Source organism: Canis aureus, chromosome 13 (assembly GCF_053574225.1).
Source record: "Canis aureus isolate CA01 chromosome 13, VMU_Caureus_v.1.0, whole genome shotgun sequence".
Classification (NCBI taxonomy): Eukaryota; Metazoa; Chordata; class Mammalia; order Carnivora; family Canidae; genus Canis; species Canis aureus.
Genome location: NC_135623.1, coordinates 9,280,535 through 9,297,820, shown reverse-complemented (window position 1 = coordinate 9,297,820; position 17,286 = coordinate 9,280,535). Strand labels below are relative to the sequence as shown.

The 17,286-nt window shown below is 62.0% G+C and overlaps 1 protein-coding gene across 1 annotated transcript; it reads right to left on the bottom strand.

The window, feature by feature from the left end:
* Positions 1–371: 371 nt before the first annotated feature.
* Positions 372–15,395, bottom strand: COL9A2 (collagen type IX alpha 2 chain). The gene is made up of 32 exons (XM_077844566.1): positions 15,281–15,395; positions 14,330–14,404; positions 13,050–13,085; positions 12,903–12,965; positions 11,844–11,897; positions 11,691–11,726; positions 11,562–11,585; positions 11,172–11,225; positions 10,887–10,940; positions 10,734–10,781; positions 10,498–10,554; positions 10,362–10,415; positions 10,060–10,113; positions 9,609–9,662; positions 9,463–9,516; positions 9,306–9,359; positions 7,112–7,165; positions 6,644–6,697; positions 6,363–6,416; positions 5,435–5,479; positions 4,999–5,052; positions 4,369–4,422; positions 4,034–4,087; positions 3,878–3,949; positions 3,678–3,713; positions 3,308–3,352; positions 3,192–3,224; positions 2,941–3,087; positions 2,798–2,852; positions 2,419–2,607; positions 1,424–1,501; positions 372–1,167 (listed from the first exon to the last, which is right to left on the bottom strand). Exons 1-32 carry the CDS (start codon positions 15,341–15,343, stop codon positions 968–970), a joined length of 2,058 nt encoding a protein of 685 aa, XP_077700692.1. The 5' UTR covers positions 15,344–15,395; the 3' UTR covers positions 372–967.
* Positions 15,396–17,286: the final 1,891 nt, after the last annotated feature.

The window sequence follows — 17,286 nt, the reverse complement described above, 5'->3', positions numbered from 1 at the left end:
TTTCGCTATGAGTTCCCGCACCAGGGCCAGCACAGTGGGTCTCCAGAGGACCTTCCCTGCGCTGGGCCCGGCAAGACGCTGGGTGTGTCCTCCTGGGACTTGGCTGGGTCCCTGCTACAGCCGTACAGAGGCTGTGAAGGGATTTGCCCAAAGTTACACAGCAGGTCACCGTCCCGACTCCGCCCCAGGTCCTTCCCACAGATATTCCCCGAATGTCCCCTGCGTCCTCATGCTCACATTCAGGGTGCCCCGAGGAAAGCGCATGCCGCCCCTCCAGGGCCCCTGACCCTCCTGCCCAGACGGGGGTGGGGGGGGTGCCGGGCAACAACCTCCCGCCCCCAGTCCACCAGAAATGAACTCCAACTCCCATCTTAGTTTGTACCCAAGTCGGGGGGGGGGGGGGGGGGGAGTTTATTTACAGAAAGGCTGGGGTGGATCTCAGGGTGGGTGGGGGTAAGGCCAGGAAGAGAAGGGGGAGGGGTGCTTAAATACTCAGATGGGAGGGACGCAGGGAGGAAGTAGTGGGGCCGCTTCAGACGGCCACCTCGGGGTGGGTCACCCACCAGCAGTCACCCAGCAAGTCCAGGGGAGGAAGGTGGGCTCAGGGACCGGCAGAGACCTCAGTCCACCTGCCCCAAAGAGGTGGCCACTGGAGGACAGCACAGATTACGGAGACATTTGCTTTGGTACCTTGTGAGTCGTGCTCTGGGAGGAAAGCCACCTCTTTGGAGCTGGGACTCTCCAGTGACCCTTGCCGTCTGTTGGCCTCACCTTTTCATCCCAATGCCCTCCCTTCGCTTCCCCCGAATCTTAGAATTTCCTTTTCCTCAGGACTCCAGGGTCCCGGATGGAAGGGTCTGGAAAGCTGGCTTCCTGGTCTGAGGGATGGGGTGCGTGTCCACCCCGCTGGAATCTAGTCCCCCCCCACCCCCCAGGATGCCCGCCAGGCTCTGTCCTGGCCTCCTGCTCATGGCCCTTTGATGGATCCGGGCTCTGTGAGGCGCGCAGAGGCGTAGGCCGAGGCTGCCAGGCAGGCCGCGGGCTCACAGAAGCCGGGCAGCCCCGCGGGGCCCGGCGGACCCGGTCGGCCTGCTTCCCCCGGGGCCCCTGGGGCGCCGCGGGCCCCGTCCTTGCCGTTGATTGCCTGCCCGGGCCGGCCGGGGAGCCCTACGGAAGGGAGAAGACCCCGCCGTCAGGGGCACCGCCTGTCCCAGCGCCAGGGGGGCAAGTGCTGTTTTTCAGGGAGGCAGGCGGGGGGGGGGGGGGGGGGCAGGACGGAGCCCACCCAGTGCTCCTGGGTGTTCCAGAGGGACCCGAAGCTGGAGGAATGGGGCGTGGGCGAGCAGGAGAGGCCTCCACGGCAGAGACCCGGTGTCTGCGGGTCATGAATCCCAGGGACCCAGGGGCAGGGCCAAGGTCTTACCTGGGATCCCGGGGGGCCCAGGCATCCCGGGGTGCCCGCGTCCCATCTCTCCCCGGTCACCCTTCTCTCCACGTTTTCCTGCGGAGAAAGAAAGGAGCTGTCGTTTTGCAGAACTGGAAATTCAAAGTTTGCGACTTTGGTTGCTATTTCATGTCCCATTTCCCACGCAGCAGTTATTCCTGTTTTGTTCTAGTTTTATACTAAAAAGAAGTTGGAAATGTCGGTAGAACTGGTTACACAGAGGAGAGTCCAGGGCAGGTGGCTCGGCGGTTTAGCGCCGCCTTCAGCCCAGGGCGTGATCCTGGAGACCCGGGATGGGATCGAGTCCCACGTCGGACTCCCGGTGCATGGAGCCTGCTTCTCCCTCTGCCTCTGTGTGTGTGTGTGTGTGTGTGTGTGTGTGTGTGTGTCTCATGAATAAATAAAATCTTTTAAAACTAAATAAAGGAAAGTCCAGGCAGAATGGAAGGTACAGCCGGTCGGGTTCATTACGGAGAGCGTCTAATGAGCATCCAGCCAGCCTTTACCATGTTCCGACGCTACTGAAATTACCTCCACGTGTAATCCTCAGGACTGTATGAGGCGGTGCTTACTAACCCCCCGTTTACAGATGAGAAATCTAGGGCCCAGGGAGATTATCAGGAAACTTGTCCAGGTCCGCAAGGGGAAAGTAGCAGGGTCTGGACAGACACCTGTCTTGTGACTCGAGTTTGCGTGCTTTACGACTTTGCTACGCGGCTTCCAGAGACACAGATGTTTACGGGGCACCACTAAGCAAATTTACAACAACCCCTCTCCCCCAAACCCCAAGTTATAAAATAGTACATTCATTTCCATCAATTTGCTACTGAGAAAGCCCAGGAGTCACATATGACTTCTGGAACCCTTGGCGGAGGGAACAGGGGATCCTGAGGGGGGATGAGGAGAGAAACCAAGAGGCTGAGCCATCAGCCCACAGAGCCCATAACCCCACCTGCACCCCGATCAGCACTCACCCTTGGGGCCGGTGTTGCCAATCTGACCCACGGCTCCCACGATGCCAGGAACGCCCCGAGGGCCAGGGTGCCCATGAGGTCCCTGCTTGCCTGGGTACCCAGGAGGCCCGGGGGGTCCTGGCGGACCCACCATCCCGATGGCACCCAGGGCCTCCCGCTTGGCACTCACAGCGACCTCTGCCAGTTGCTCTGGAGGGAGGGAAGGAGGGAGGGAGGGAGGTCAGTGAGATGGGGTCAGCTCAGTCCAGCCCGGGCCCCAGGTGTGAAGACCCCCAGGTGTGGAGACGCGTGAGCCACGAGCGTCCTGCCCCCTCCTCCTCCTCTGCCTTCGCGGAAACCGAAGACCAGCGAGGGCGGAGGAGGGGCCGCCCGCCCTCACCTTGCATCATCTTCATCATCACGGTCACGATGTGCTGGTCGCTGGCGTCCCGGCCCTGCGGGCAGAGGAGGCCTCCAGGAAGAAGCCCCGCCGGCCCCGGCCCCGGCCCCGCCCCGGCCCCGGCCCCGGCCCCGCCGACTCACCGCCACGCCCTGTCTCCCGGGCAGTCCGGGCACGCCTCGGTCTCCCGCCAGTCCTCGAGGGCCGGGGGGCCCGGGGTAGCCCTGCACCCCCGGGGCGCCCGCATCCCCGCTGGGGCCCGGGTAGCCGGCTTCTCCGCGGACTCCTTGCTGCCGGGGCGGAGCGCGGGTGAGACTTCGCACGTGCCGGGGAGGGGGGGAGGGGAGCAGCGCCCCGGGTAGGGGGAAGGCGGCGTCGCAGGGGCTGGACTCACCTGTCCCTTGGGCCCCGGCTCGCCGGACTCGCCCTGCAGGTACAGGCAGCTCGGTCACCGGGCGCTGAAGCCCCGCGCGCCCCGCGCGCCCCGCCCGCCCCGCGCCGCCCGCTCACCTTCTCGCCTTTCTCTCCCCGGAGGCCGGCCACCCCCGGGTCGCCCTGCAGATTAAGCACCGCGGGTCAGAGCAGCGGCGGCCGCCCAGCCACCTCCACCCCCCATCACCCCCACCTCAACCACCCATCAGCCCCACCTCCACCCCCATCACGATCCCCACCTCCACCCACATCACCCCCACCCATCGCCCCCACCTCCACCCCCCATCACCCATCACACCCACCTCCACCCCCATCACCCCCACCCCCGTCACCATCACCCACACCTCCACCCCCCATTACCCCCACCTCCACCCCCTATCACCCATCACCCCCACCCCCCATCACCCATCCCTCCCACCCCGCCGCTGCCCAGGACGCTGCTACTCACCACGCTGCCGCGGGGGCCGGTCTTCCCCGGGAAGCCCTGCAGCAAGCGGGGAGGCAGGGCTTGGTGAGGTCACGCCCCCCCTTCTGGCCACACCCCCTGCAGCCCGCCGCGCCCCGCCTCGCCCCTCCAGCCCGCTCCATCCCCCGCACCCGGCAGGTCTTGGGGCCTTGCTCCCAGGTATTTTCCAGCCCCTTCTGTACCTTGTCTCCCTTGATGCCTGGCAAGCCTTGGGGCCCTGGAATTCCGGGGGGGCCCTGCTCCCCCTTGGGGCCCTGAGGAGACAAGAATCCAGAGCAGTAAATGGCAGGGGGCGCCCAGGCTTCTCCCTGCTGCCCCTCCCAGCCACCTCCACTTACCTGCCGTCCCTGAGGGCCTGGCTGCCCCACCGGCCCCCTCTCACCCTGGTCACCCTGAAACGAAAAGAAAGGATGAGGAGCACGGGGTCAGCAGGGGCACCCCCCCAGCCCCCTCTCCGACCCCGATCCTGCTGGTCAGGGTGCCCTCCCCTCCGCTGTCCCAGCTTGGAGCCCCTTGCTCCGCGTCACACACCAGCGATCGGCCCTTGCTGGGAAGGCCCCACGCAGCCTGGGCAGGACTAGGCGGGTGCTGGAGCCTTGGTAGGACCCACATCTGGGTCCCCGAGTGCCCGGGGAGCGGGCAGGCGGCAGAAACCGCTGTGCCAGGCCCTCACCTTCTGCCCCATGATGCCTCGGGGTCCAATTTCTCCTTGAGGTCCTGGCTCTCCCTGGGGGACAGAAATTGGGAGTGAGCCGTTGGCCCCTGGCTGCCCTGGGCCTCAGCTGAGTCACTTCATCAGGGAAGCCTTTCCTTGTGCTCTGTCCTTCGGGTCCCCGTACTCCTCCTCCAATAGGACCCACAGCTGTAGTTACTATCCTGTGATCGTAGGTTCAAGATCCGCCTTTTCCACTACACTTTAGCTCTGAGTGAGAGACTGTCTCGTCCAACACAGCTACAGGGATTTGGTGAATGTTTATGGAATGAATGATTGAATGAATGAATGACTGTCTGCTGGATTCTTAGCTCGGGTCAGTGTGGCCATCGGAGGAGGGGACACCCATACAGGACAGAACTGATCCCCACCATCACTGCATTGTACATAGAGAAACGACCACCCAGAGAGGAAAAGGGAGCACCCCTGGGTCAGTGGGGTCAGTGGCACAGCCCAGACTGGGATCCAGGGCACCCCCCGCACTAGGGCTTCACCCCACACCTCACCCAGGCCTCATATGCTGGGTGCAGGGTCTTCAGGCCTGGGAGGGGGGCCGGTGCAAGAGCCCTGTGTTCTGGGGAGAGCACTTACCTCCTTCCCAGGGGGACCAGAGAATCCAGGGAGGCCCTGCTGGCCTGGTTCACCCTGCAGGAAAACACAGTTTTAAGGTGAGTCTGGGGGGCCCAGGCAAGCCCTTGACCTTGGGGAGCCTGGTGAACCCTAAACAGAATCTAGAACCACATGAATTGGGGATACGGTGTTTTTGGTCAGGTCTTCTGGAGTCCACAGATTTTCCCGTATTTGTTTCCTCCTCTGGATTGGGAGCCGTGTCTCTTGTCCCCAAGGAGGGCAGGGGGAGGGGGCAAGCGGGAGGTGGTGAGGCCCAAGGGGACTTGTGTCCAGGCCATGTCCTTGAACCTGGGGTGAGGCCTGGCCTTGCAGTCTTTGAGCCATGCCCCTGGACCCTGCCCGCAGGCTCCCTTGCTCAGATGAAGCCAGTTCTGTCCCCAGCCTGGAGTCACCATACCTTGTCTCCCGGGCCTCCTTTTGTCCCAGGCTGGCCCGGCACGCCCTGTAGAAAGAAGTTGGTATCAGTTTCTACCCTGGCTTTGGGGAACCCCAGGCATCTCCGGCTTTACCTCCCATCCCCAATCCAGACCCCCTCCTTTGGGAGGCCCAGTCCTGGCCTCACAAACCTGACTGAGCCCTGAGCCCTGGTGGGAGTGGGGGTGTGGGGGTGTGTGTGGGAGTGTGTGGAGGGGTGGCACAGGGGCCTGCAGCCTGCAGGGAGGAGAGGAGGCCCCTGCGCTAACAGGCACACGTGAACACATGTAGGAACGTGCTCTGCACCTGGGCGTGTTATCAGGCTTTGGCCTCAGTGCCCCCAGCAGGGAGGGAGGCGAGGCGCCCATGGACTGGGCTCCCGGAAGGCGTGGGATGGAGGTGGCCCTGAACGGTGACAAGGCCCAGAGAGATGGGGAAGGGCGGTCCAAGCAGCAGCGCCTGCAAAGGCCTGAAGGTGTGGGGTTAGAACAGCCAACAGCCGAGAAAGGGGAGGACCCGGGGGCAGTGGCTGATGAGGATGGAAGGGTAGGGTGGCGTCAGTTAGGGTGGGCTGTGAGGACAAGCACTGTGACTGTCCTGTTCACAACTCTCCCTGCCACTCAGTGTGCCCCGGGGACTCTGTCTTGGAGCACTGGATGGAATGGCTTTCCTGGAAGCAATGGGGGCCACGGAGAGCACTTCAGTGGGGAGGAGCCAACACAGGGAATCTGAGTGGCCACAGAGATGGTGATGGGGCCTGGGCTGCGTGGGGACAAGGACTAGAGCGAGAACCCTGGGTGTGTGTTCACACCCAGCCTCATCAGCCACCCATGCCGCCAGGAGGGAGTGGGCAGCCCTGAGGAGGAGAAGCAGTGTGCCCGTGGGGCAGCCCCTGGGATCCCCCCACTCACCGCTAGGCCTTGGTGGCCTTGGTTTCCTGGCCGCCCTGCCTGTCCCGCACTGCCCTGGGAGACACGGAGAACAGAGGCACAAGTGAAAGCCCCAGCAAGAGGGTCCATGGCTTCCACTCAAGTGCCAGTAGGGAAACTGAGGCCCAGAGGCAAGCAGGGCTGTGTCCGTGACACACCTGAGGATCCCAGGCTCCTAGGCCTCCGGGATCAGTGTGATGAGACTGGCCTGAGCCAGGAGGGACCCCGACCCTCCCAAACCCACCGGCAGTCCCCACTCCTACCTTCATGCCTGGCGTGCCTGGGGTCCCATCCTTGCCATCGATGCCTGGGGGCCCCTGCTCAGAAGGAAAGTTGAAGGGAGACTCACAGTGGGGAGACGCCTGGGGTTAGGCCACCCACACGTCCCTGTGTGACCGCTGCAGCATGAGGGTAGGAAGTGGGTCTGGTTATCTCAAGAACCCCCACCAGCCAACTGGGAGGGGAGCAGAAATGGGAGGAGGGTCTGGGGGGACAGACCGCAGTCCTTCCTCTGAGTGGGGGACAAGTGTCCCAGATTGCCGCAAGATCCCCCCACCCTCTGCTCCACCATCACCCTATTTGCAGGTGAAGGAACTACAGCCCAGCAAGAGGGCTTTTCCCAGGTCACAGAGCAGCCCGCCCTCTGTCCTCCTAGAATCCCAGGCTCCCTGTCCTCTAGGACCTGGGACAGACTGACCCACTCTCTGTCGGGGTAGCCCTGGGCCACTTACGGTTGCTCCCTTCGGGCCTGTTATGCCCTGAGGTCCTCGGAGACCTTGGCCACCCTGCAAAGTAGACAGAAATGAGGTCACCTTCAGGGTGCCGAACCCCCACCTGGCTGTTCAGAGAGGTGATGAGAAGGTGTCGGGCCCAGGATCCCTCTTGGCACAGGAACACGGAGCAGAAGCTGAGGGAGGGGGCCTGGGAACTGGGGGGGCGGTAGCAGAAGTCAGCCCCGCACCGATGGGACTGGATGGGGCACGTCCAGGGGAAGGAACTGGAGGTCCACCGGGACCTCCCCCACCTGGGCTCTGAGCTCCACTTACTGAAGAAACACAACAACTCAATACAATGTGTGGATTTTGGGTCTTGATTTGAACAAGAACCTTGAAGGGACTTTTTTTTTTTTTTAAGATTTTATTTATTCACGATAGACATAGAGAGAGAGAGAGAGAGGCAGAGACACAGGCAGAGGGAGAAGCAGGCTCCATGCATGGAGCCCGACGTGGGACTCGATCCCGGGACTTCAGGATCACACCCTAGGCTGAAGGCAGGTGCTAAACCGCTGAGCCACCCAGGGTTCCCGCTTTTTTTTTTTTTTTTTTAAGATTGTATTTATTTATTTGAGAGAGAGACAGAGATGGCGACAGAGCCAGGGAGTTGGAGGAGAAGCAGGCTCCCCAATGAGCAGGGAGCCCAGATGCAGGGGTGGGGGGCAGGGGTGGTCTCCATCCCAGGACCCTGGGATCATGATGTGAGCCCAAGGCAGCCATGTACCAACCGAGCCACCCAGGTGCCCTCTGAAGAGACATTATTGAGATAATTAGGAAACACGGAACACAGACTGGTTATTTTGCGGACATTAAGGAATAATTGATCATTTTGTTGGTATGATAATGAAGGATAGTGTGATTTTGGGGAGGAAAAGTCCTTATTTTTCCTTGTAAAAATACGACTCTTGCAGTACTTCCTTGTAAAAGTCCTTGTATGTAGAGACATGCAGAAGTATTTAAGGGTGGGGCGTCCGGGTGGCTCAGCGGTTGAGCATCTGCCTTCAGCCCAGGGCGTGACCCTGGGGTCCCGGGATCGAGTCCCACGTCAGGCTCCCTGCATGGAGCCTGCTTCTCCCTCTGCTTGTGTCTCTGTCTCTCTCCCTCTCTCTCTCTGTGTCTCTCACGAATAAATAAATAAAATCTTTAAAAAAGAAGTATTAAAAAAAAAAAAAGAAGTATTTAGGGGTGAAATGACATATGAGGGGATTTGCTTGGAAACATGAGCCACAAAGTGGTGGATTGACTGCGACAGAATGTCACCTTGGGGAGACAGGTATATGGAGGTCGTTCTAGAATTCTCTCTACTTTTATGTACGTTTAAAAACTGGCACGGCCAAAAAACGTTTACTTTCTGCTCAACTTCTCTCTAAACTCAAAACTGCTCAAAAATGAAGTCAATTAATTAAAAAAAAAAAGGAAGTTCAGAGGTTTGGGACGTGGCCCAAATCCCATTAGCCCCGTGGCTGATCTGCTGGAATGTCATTGTCTGGCCGCCACGGGCCTGGGACCAGATCCCGCCGCTTCTCTCAAGCTGAATTTGCTCAGCGCAGGCTGGGCTTGCAGGAGTGGGGCTGCTGGGGTGCGGGGCTCCCAGCGCAAAGGCTCCTGCCCCACACCAGTCGCTCACGCGCACTGACACAGAGTAACGCACACGCATGCACACACGCACGTGCAGACGCACAGAGTGACCCATGTGTGCACACCTGCACAGCACAGCACGGAGTCTGCACACACCCCCATGCATCCGCACAGACACAGAGTGACACACACGCATGCACACACCCGCACACACGCACGTGCAGATGCACAGAGTGACCCATGTGTGCACACCTGCACAGCACAGCACGGAGTCTACACACACCCCCATGCATCCGCACAGACACAGAGTGACACACACGCATGCACACACCCGCACACACGCACGTGCAGAGTGACCCATGTGTGCACACCTGCGCAGCACAGCACGGAGTCCACACACCCCCCCCATGCATCCGCACAGACACAGAGTAACACACACTGGCGCACACACACACACCTGGGCAGACACCCAGAGCACGCACACACCCGCTCACACTCGAGCCCCAGGGGGAGCTGAGTCCTGCCCAGTGCTGTCCAGGGGCCCCGACCCGACAAGCGGTGGCTGAGGACTCACCACATCGCCCTTCTCCCCCGCTCGGCCCGGTGGCCCCCGTGGACCTTCCTCACCCTGGCAAGAAGGACAAAGGGGAATCCAGGTCACCCGGGCTCGGGGGGAAGCCACCCTCCCCTTGTAGCCCCAGGAGCTCCAGCGGGAGCAAGAGGACACTTACGGGTGACCCGGCAGCACCAATGGAGCCCACCATGCCTTTGTACCCACGAGGACCCTGGGGACAGGAGAGGGACAGTCAGTGCTGCCAGAGCGCAGAGGCCAGAGGGCGGGTCATGACGACTCTTGCAGTACTCCCGGCTGACTTACCATCTCTCCTTTGGGTCCCTCCATGCCCGGGTAGCCCCTGATGCCCTGGGGACCCTGTCAAGACAGAAGAATGACAGCAATGGCAATTCCACTTCATTGCAGCTTCTCTGACCCCCACCCCTGCTGTTCACCACGCCCCTCTGAGGCAGGGGGCATAGTCCCGACCTCAGAGAGGGGACAAGGAGGCTCAGGGACCGGGGAGGGACTCATCAAGGTCACTCGGGGGACACTGCCAAACCTGGGCCTCGGCTGGGTCTGCTGGCTGACAGCCTTGGCTCCTGTCCCCCGATTTCTGACCGCCTTGGCCTCCCTCCCCCACCCAGAGACATGCCACCTGCACGCGGCTGTTTCTTTTTCAGGTTGGAGGCCAGACCCAGGGGGTGGCTCCACTAAGATGCCGTAGGATGAGGAGGGGAGGGCCCTGAGGTGGGGGGCGCCGAGTGTTCCTTACCGGTGGTCCAGGGATGCCTTGCTCTCCAGAGGCACCCACATCTCCCTTGGGACCCTAGGGGGGCAGGAATGAGTGATCAGACAGGCAGGACCCTAGAACCCAGACAGTCCCATGTGTGACAGACAGAGGAGAAATGGACACCCAGGAGGAGAACGGACTTGCCCAGGGACACACTGGGCCTCCTGCTTCTCAGCTCAAGGCTCGGGCCCCAGAGACCCACAGGGGAAGGAGGGGGGATGAGGAGGGGAGGCCCCTGTGAGCCCTCTTCCCACCACCTGCCGGGCCTCTGCCCTCACACTCACCGGCTTCCCCTGGCGGCCAGAATCGCCCAGAACCCCGCGTTTGCCAGGATGCCCCTGAAGGGAAGGAGGGAGCTCGGTGTGAGGTCCACCCCCAAACACCTGCTCTGCCCCCCAAAGCCTTGCGCCAGTGACTTACCTTCACCCCCTGCAGCCCTGGGGGGCCTTTCACCCCTGCCGGACAGTTGGTCGGACACTGGAAAGAAAATCCCGCCGGGTTCTGGGGTCACTGGCTTGCCTCAGGCCAGCGGGGCTGTGCTCCCCATCTTGCCAACTCCCGAACCCTCCTCTCACCCCTCTAGGTTGAAGCCGCAGCCTCTCCCCCTCCCCGTGACTCCACCTCCAGAGCCCACCCGCCCCAGGCCCGTGGCTCACCAAGAAATCCGCGCTGCCTTCCAGGCCCTGGATGGTTCCGGGTCGGCCCTGAGGGAGATGTATGAAGAAGGAGCCCGACCCCAACCTTTCCCACCCCAGGCTTGTGCCAGAGGCCCTCATCCTGACCCATGTGGGAGGTCCGAGGACACTTACCGGTTTGCCAGGTGGCCCCGGGGGCCCCGATGGCCCATCTGGTCCGGGATCCCCCTGGAAGCAAAAGGGGCCAAAATTTATTCTGCCTGGCACTGCCAGTGTCACTCTGCCCCCCTCCCGCTACTGCCCTGCCCACTCCGTCCTCCAGGTCGGCTTCTTTTTGCCTGAAAGTTCTACGGCAGGGTGGGCTCAGCAGGAGGGGTTTCTGCCCCAGACCCAGAAGTAGGCTAGCTTGGAGGTAAAGGGCAGGAGGCAGAGAGTGCGGAGGGGGGCGCTGGGGCTCACCTTGGGGCCTGTGATTCCAATCTCACCGGGGAGGCCAACAGGTCCAGGTGGTCCCTAGGAGCAGAGCCGTCACTGGCCAGGATGCCTCGGAGGGTTAGCTCACCCTGACACAAAGGTCGGGACTCTGCTACCCAGAGGCCCCTTCCCCACTTTTACTTTGCAGCCAAGCCCAGAGACACTGGCAGCTTAGGGCTTTAGGGGCCGGAGAATCCCAGAGCCAGCAGACAGGCCCAGCGTGAGCTGGCCCAGAGTCCTCCCGGCAAGTGTGCCTGTGCTTGACACCATCCCAGTGTGCTGGCCCCTCCCCTTCATGTCCAGTCCCCTGGAAGCCCTTCTGTGTCCTCCTTCCCCAAGAGTCTCAGGGCCCCTGTTCCATCCGGGAAGACTTACAGGAGGTCCAGCAAAGCCAGGGCCCTGGAACAGAAGGAAAGGAGTTCGGGTTCATGGCTCCTTCTCCAAGTTCCTCCCCCGCCCCCCCCCCCCTGTAAAAGCATCCCTTGGAGCCCAGATGTCACTCACCGGCAGGCCAGGGGGACCGGGGAGCCCAGGCTGGCCCTGAAGGAGCAATGGGACAGGTTCAGAGGCTGGGGTCTCCTATGTCCCTGCTCCTGTCTACTACAGCCCACCCTCCCCCCTGGAATACCCAAGCTGAGTCCTCAGCAGGCCACTTACCTTGACTCCAGGGATCCCCATGGGGCCAGGCTCCCCCTTGGCTCCAGTTAGACCCTGGGGAAGAACAAGAAGGTAGATCAGGGAAGGGCAAACCTGTTCCCTGAACCATGCGATAAGCCAGGGCCTGAGGTCTCTCCTGGATGGGCCCAAGCTGCCCTTCACCTGCTCCAGGAAGGCCAAGGGGCCTCAACACCTTGCTTTCTCTTCCCCCAGTTTCCACAACAACCGTGGGAGGCAAGCAGGCAGAGTAATTCCCCTCTTTTGAAAGATGAGAAACCAAGGCCCAAGGATTTGTCTGGGCAGGCCTCACACCTGCCAGGTTAGCAGCCTGGGAGACCTAGAGGTAGGCCTGCCCTTGGCAACTTCTTCTGATCCTTAGTGTTCACATCTGCAAAATGGGTTAATCACGTTCACCTCTCTGCATAGATGTGAGAACCAAGGCGCTAGTGGAAGGCATGTGATTTTTAATCTTTGCAGGGTGTGGAAAATTTTGGAGGGGTCCTGAGGGCTGCTCATAGCTCTGATGACACCTCTTGAGCCAGCAGGACAAAGACAACTCATGGGATCATGGGACCTCTTTGTCCTCCATCTTTTAGTGATTAACCCAAGTGTATTCCCCAATCAGATGACTGTCCCAGTAGTCCTGGCTGTGTCCAGGAGCCTGTGACCTTGGCGTCCCTGGGAATTTTGTGGTATCAGTCAATAATATTCCTCTCCTGAGTTCTCCTGGGGCTGCGAGGGGGTAGGGTATGGCAGGGAAGGAAGGGACAGCTCCATCCACAGCATTCGATCTGTACTTGGAGGCCAGAAATGTGAGAGTAAACCCATTAGCTGCTGCAGAGGAACAGAACCCCTCTTTGGGACCCCATGTGCCTGCGATCCATGCTTCCGGGTGGCTGTGAGGTCATGAGCCACATGAAGGTGAAGGGAACTCATAGCTGTACAGTCTCCATCCTGCTGCCCTGCTCTGAACAGAAAAGCAGGGAAGATGCCAGAACTGGGCTCTGAAAGTCAGGGAGTGCAGCTCTAACCTGCTTTAGCCGACACTCAGGTACTTACATCAATCCCAGGCTTCCCATCAGGCCCATCTGGCCCGGGTTTGCCAGGCTCTCCCTTCAGTCCCTTAAAAACAGAGGTTGGGCAAATATTAGCCAGAGGAGGGCAAGACCCAGAAAGGTCAAAGGTCAAAGCAGAAAAAGCACTCACCGGAGGGCCGGCTTTCCCAGGGGGCCCCTTGTCACCCTGCAAGATACAAGTCGGTCAAATAGCACCCTGTGGCTCACACTACCCCAAATGGCCACACACAGGCCCTGGCTGGCTGGTCCCACATGCCCTCTCCTCACTCTCTTCTCTTCTGCTCTGGGTTCCCCTCAGCCTGGCATTTTAATATTTTTATTATTTTTTTATTTTTTATGAAAATAGCTCCCTTCCCCCCCAACCCCCCCCCCAAAAAAAAAATCATGGGTGGATTGAGATCAACCCCAGCCAGGCTGGAGAGGGTGCTGTCAACACGCAAGCAGGCTATAGACACACCGCTGTTGCTAAGGTGCCAGTTACAGGACCCACAGAGACGGTTGTGGGTTCCAAGTTACCTGAGCGTGGGCGCCTCTTGGATTTGGGCAAGTGTGGCAGAAACGTGGGACTTTCAGAAACACATGAAAGGGGACATGAACTGGGTGGGCAGCAGCTATTTTTGGATTGGGATCAGGAAGAGAAGAGACTGGGACAAGGACAAGGGCCAAGAGGGACTACGAAGGGCTCCGATCCAATCGTTCCCAAGGCAGGAAGTCCCCCCCCCCCACTCCCATGACAAAGGACTCATAGTGACAAAGGACAGACTGGGCCAGTGGAGTCATATTTAGCCCCAGAGCCGCCTTCAGGCAGCTCAGGGCCTGCGGCAGCCAGGGAGCCTGGCAGGGACCCAGCGGCCCGGGGTTGGGGGGGGGCACCAGGTTGAATAGAAGTCTGTCCAGATGGGTAAACACGGAGCTGACCTCCTGGGGGAGCCTCCTGAATGGGGCATTTAACCCTCGCCGCTAGGGAGCTAGGAGGGCGGCGACAGCCCCGTGCTTCTAAATCGGGGAGGAGGAGGCAAAGGAAGAGCGGGGGTCTGGCTTCGGCGGGGCAGCGGTCTGACCGAGGCTTCGAGCCACCCCAGGAAGCATCCAGACGTGCCGGGGGCAGGGCCGGAGGTTAGGGCGGCTCCCGCCCCAAGGGAAGGGATGGGGGTGGGGGCTGCGGCTGTGAGCTCGGCGGCCACGGGACAGCAGCCCCTTGTGGGCGCGCGGCGGCCACCCGCTCGGCTCTCCGCGCTGCTTCGGGGTTTTCCAGGAACAAACGGGCTCCTTGTGGGGAGGCCGGCGCCGCCTACTGACCGCAGGGGGCGCTGCACCCCCCCCCCCCCCCCCGCCTCCCGAGGCTCACAAAGTCCCCCTTTGTGCGCAGCTCCCCCGCCCCCCCCCGCCCGACCCAGGTTAGAGACTCACGTCGATGCCGTCGGATCCAGGCACTCCCGGCGGCCCCGGGGGGCCCGGGGGCCCCGGTTCTCCGGGCGGACCTCTCTGAGAACACACACAGGGGGAGGCCCTCAGACGGTGCAGGGGGCGGGGGTCCCTGCGGAGAGCCCCCCCGGGGCGCGGCGCGCTCACGGGGAACCGACTGTGCGGCGCCCTGGGTGCCCCTCCCGGCGCTCAGGACCCGAGGCGCGGCCCCCGGTTGGCCGCGGGGGGACCCGGCTCCCGGAGAGCGAGCGCGGAGCGCGTCCCGGTGCGCTGGCCCGCGGGGCCCGTGCGCGGTCGCGGAGGGCGGAGGGCGGAGGGCGGTGGACGGAGCGGGAGACCGGGGCGCCGCGGGTCCCAGCGGGAGGCGACGGCGGGCTCCGGGACCGCTCGCTCGCACGACAGGTACCGACGGTGAGCGGGTGCCCTGCCCCCTGCGCCTGGCGCGCCTAACCCGAAAGGAGCACGCGGGGGGCGCCCCTCCCCGGAGCCCCTCCGTTTCCCGTTGGCTTGCCCTCCGCGGGGCAGCCCCCCCCCCCCCCCGGGCCCGCGCCCTCCGCGCAGCGAGGTGCCAGGCTGGCGCCCGGGCCGGTCCCGGTGGGTCCCCGCGCCCCGGTGGCCCCCGGCAGCGGGGCCGAGCGGCGTCTGGCTGGAGCCCCCCGGGGGGAGGCGGCGCCGGGGCACCGGAGCCCCGTGAATGGGCACCATTGTCTCGCCCGCCACCCGGGCTCTCGGGGCTCCCGGCCGCGCCGCCTGTCCCAGGCCGGGCCGCGCGCCTCCGGACAGGGACCCCTGGCTCCCCGGGCCCCTCCGCCTCCCTCGCGGCGCCCGGACGCGCCCGCTGTGCGCCCCGCCGAGGGGAAGCCGAGGCCCGCACCCCGACCCGTCCCCGCCCCCGCCCCCCGCACCCCGACCCCGCGCGGCGGCCGCGGCACTTACGATCTGCGCCAGGGCGAGCGCGAGCCCCTGGAGCAGCAGCAGGAGGCGGCGGGCGGCGGCCATGCGGGCGGCGGAGGCTCGGGCGGGCGGGCGGCGCGGGCTGCTCTCGGACGGGGCGGGCGCGCGGGCGCCTGAATATGCGGCGGGGCGGGGCGGGGGCCGCGGGGCCGTCACCCGAGAGGGCGGCCGAGGGGCCGAGGCCCGCGCAGCTCCGCCCCGCCCGGCGCCGCAGCCAGCGCCCACCCTCTGCCCCCGAGGGGAGGCGCCGGCCGTCGGGGGGGCCCCTGCAGCCTGACCCAGGGCCGAGCCTCGGCCCGTCGCTCCTCTGCTCCAGGGCGCAGGCCGAGAGCGAGCCGTGGGTCCTGCACCCCAGGTCGCAGAGGCCCCCACCCACCTGGCTTAGCAGCACAGACCGGCAGGCCTCTTCTGCAGGAAAGCCTACCACAAGCCTTACGGGTCGGCGGTCCCGGGAGCCCCCCCATGCACCCCGTGCCCCACCTCCAGACCCCCTCATCTCCCTCTCACCTCCCTGCTCCCGCCGCAGCTAGGAGGTCAGGCTTTTGGAGGCCACCAGCGAGCCCCAGGCCCTCTCAGTGCCCCCGGAAGCACTGAAGCTCCTGTTGCTCCTGGAGCCGCCCTTGGCCATGCTCTCCTTGAAGCCTCCCTGCCCAGGCCCCCACCGTCCAGCGTCCTCCTCCTCCTCCTCCACCTCCTCTTCTTCCTCCTCCTCCTCCTCCCCCTTCTCCTCACCTTGCCTTTTCTTCACTGCAGCTTCTTGAAGCACCAGAGTCTCTAGGTATCCCTCGGGGTGATCTCCTCCATGAAGCACTCCCCCTCCCCCGTTTGTCCAGCATCACCCCTCTCCCAGTCTCTTAGCTCCCTTTTCCTTCCCTTAAGCAATGTTGGTGAAGTGCTTTGGAATCTGTCGCTAACGGTGACCACAGGCACCTGAAACCATATAGTGTCCTCCTCTGTAAAAGGGGATAATAATAATCCTATCTTATAGAATTTTTGTGAAGATTGAATGAGATGATGCTAAGTACTTCATATGAAGTAGTAGGGGCTTCATAAATTTCAGCTTTCATTATGATTTATGGAGAATATACTTTGTTTACCAGTCCTGTGCCCAGCATGGGGGAGAAAATCCACAAGGTCAGCTAAAATAGTCCAGGAGAAACCCCTCTGGAGCCTGGGAAAGTCCAACCCGGCGTGGCATTGTGAGCAAAGGGCCCTGGGCTTTGAGAGGTGTTCCTGGAGCTGAATTTGGGAGAATTTGATTGCTCTGCCTAATGGACCGAGGAGGAATTTGGAGTTTATAGGAAGTAAGCTGACAGGAGGAGGGAGTGAGGGAGAGATGGTGGGCATTGCCCCGGTGGGAGGGTAATATGGGGTATGTGTAAGGGACTTCTCAGAAACAGGGCGGCCTTATTGGTTTTTATATTGTTCATTTCTTCATCTCTTTGTGGGCTAGACACACCAGGGACTCGTGTGAGTAAGTTTTCTTTTGTGTGCGTGGAAATCATGGAAAGGGGATGCGCCTCCCATCTGGATAGCACACGTTGGTGTATTCACTGTCTATCGTGCGTAGGAAAAGCACCTAAACACTTAGTGGCTCAAAGCAGCAATTTCTTGGATCAGGAATTCAGGAGTGGGTCCGGTGCTTGGTTCTGACTCGGAGTCTGTTACGAGGTTGCAGTCAGATGGGCTTGGCTCATCTAGAAGGCTTCTTCATTCACGTGTCTGGTGTCTGTGCCAGGAACCCCCCAATAGCTGGGGCTGGAACAGCTGGAATTCCTTGGGAAGCTCTGTCCTTTATTTGTGGGCCTTCCATAGGGTCTCTCCAGCACTTCAAGGTGGCTGACCTTCAAAGGTGGCAGCTCACAGAGAGAGAGAGAAAACACCCAGAACAAAGCTGACTTGCCTCTGAGGACTTAAGTCACACAGCATCAATGTCACCACATTTGGTCCAGGCAATTCCAAAGCCTTGCCCAGTTTCAAGGGGAGAG

Coding starts and splice junctions, on each gene's coding strand:
- COL9A2 (XM_077844566.1), bottom strand. CDS start 15,343: ATGGCCGCCGCCCGCCGCCTCCTGCTGCTGCTCCAGGGGCTCGCGCTC. Junction 11,226..11,561: donor CTGGCTTTGCTGGACCTCCT/GTAAGTCTTCCC, acceptor CTCTGCTCCTAG/GGACCACCTGGACCTGTTGG. Junction 10,416..10,497: donor CAGGGCTGCAGGGGGTGAAG/GTAAGTCACTGG, acceptor CCTTCCCTTCAG/GGGCATCCTGGCAAACGCGG.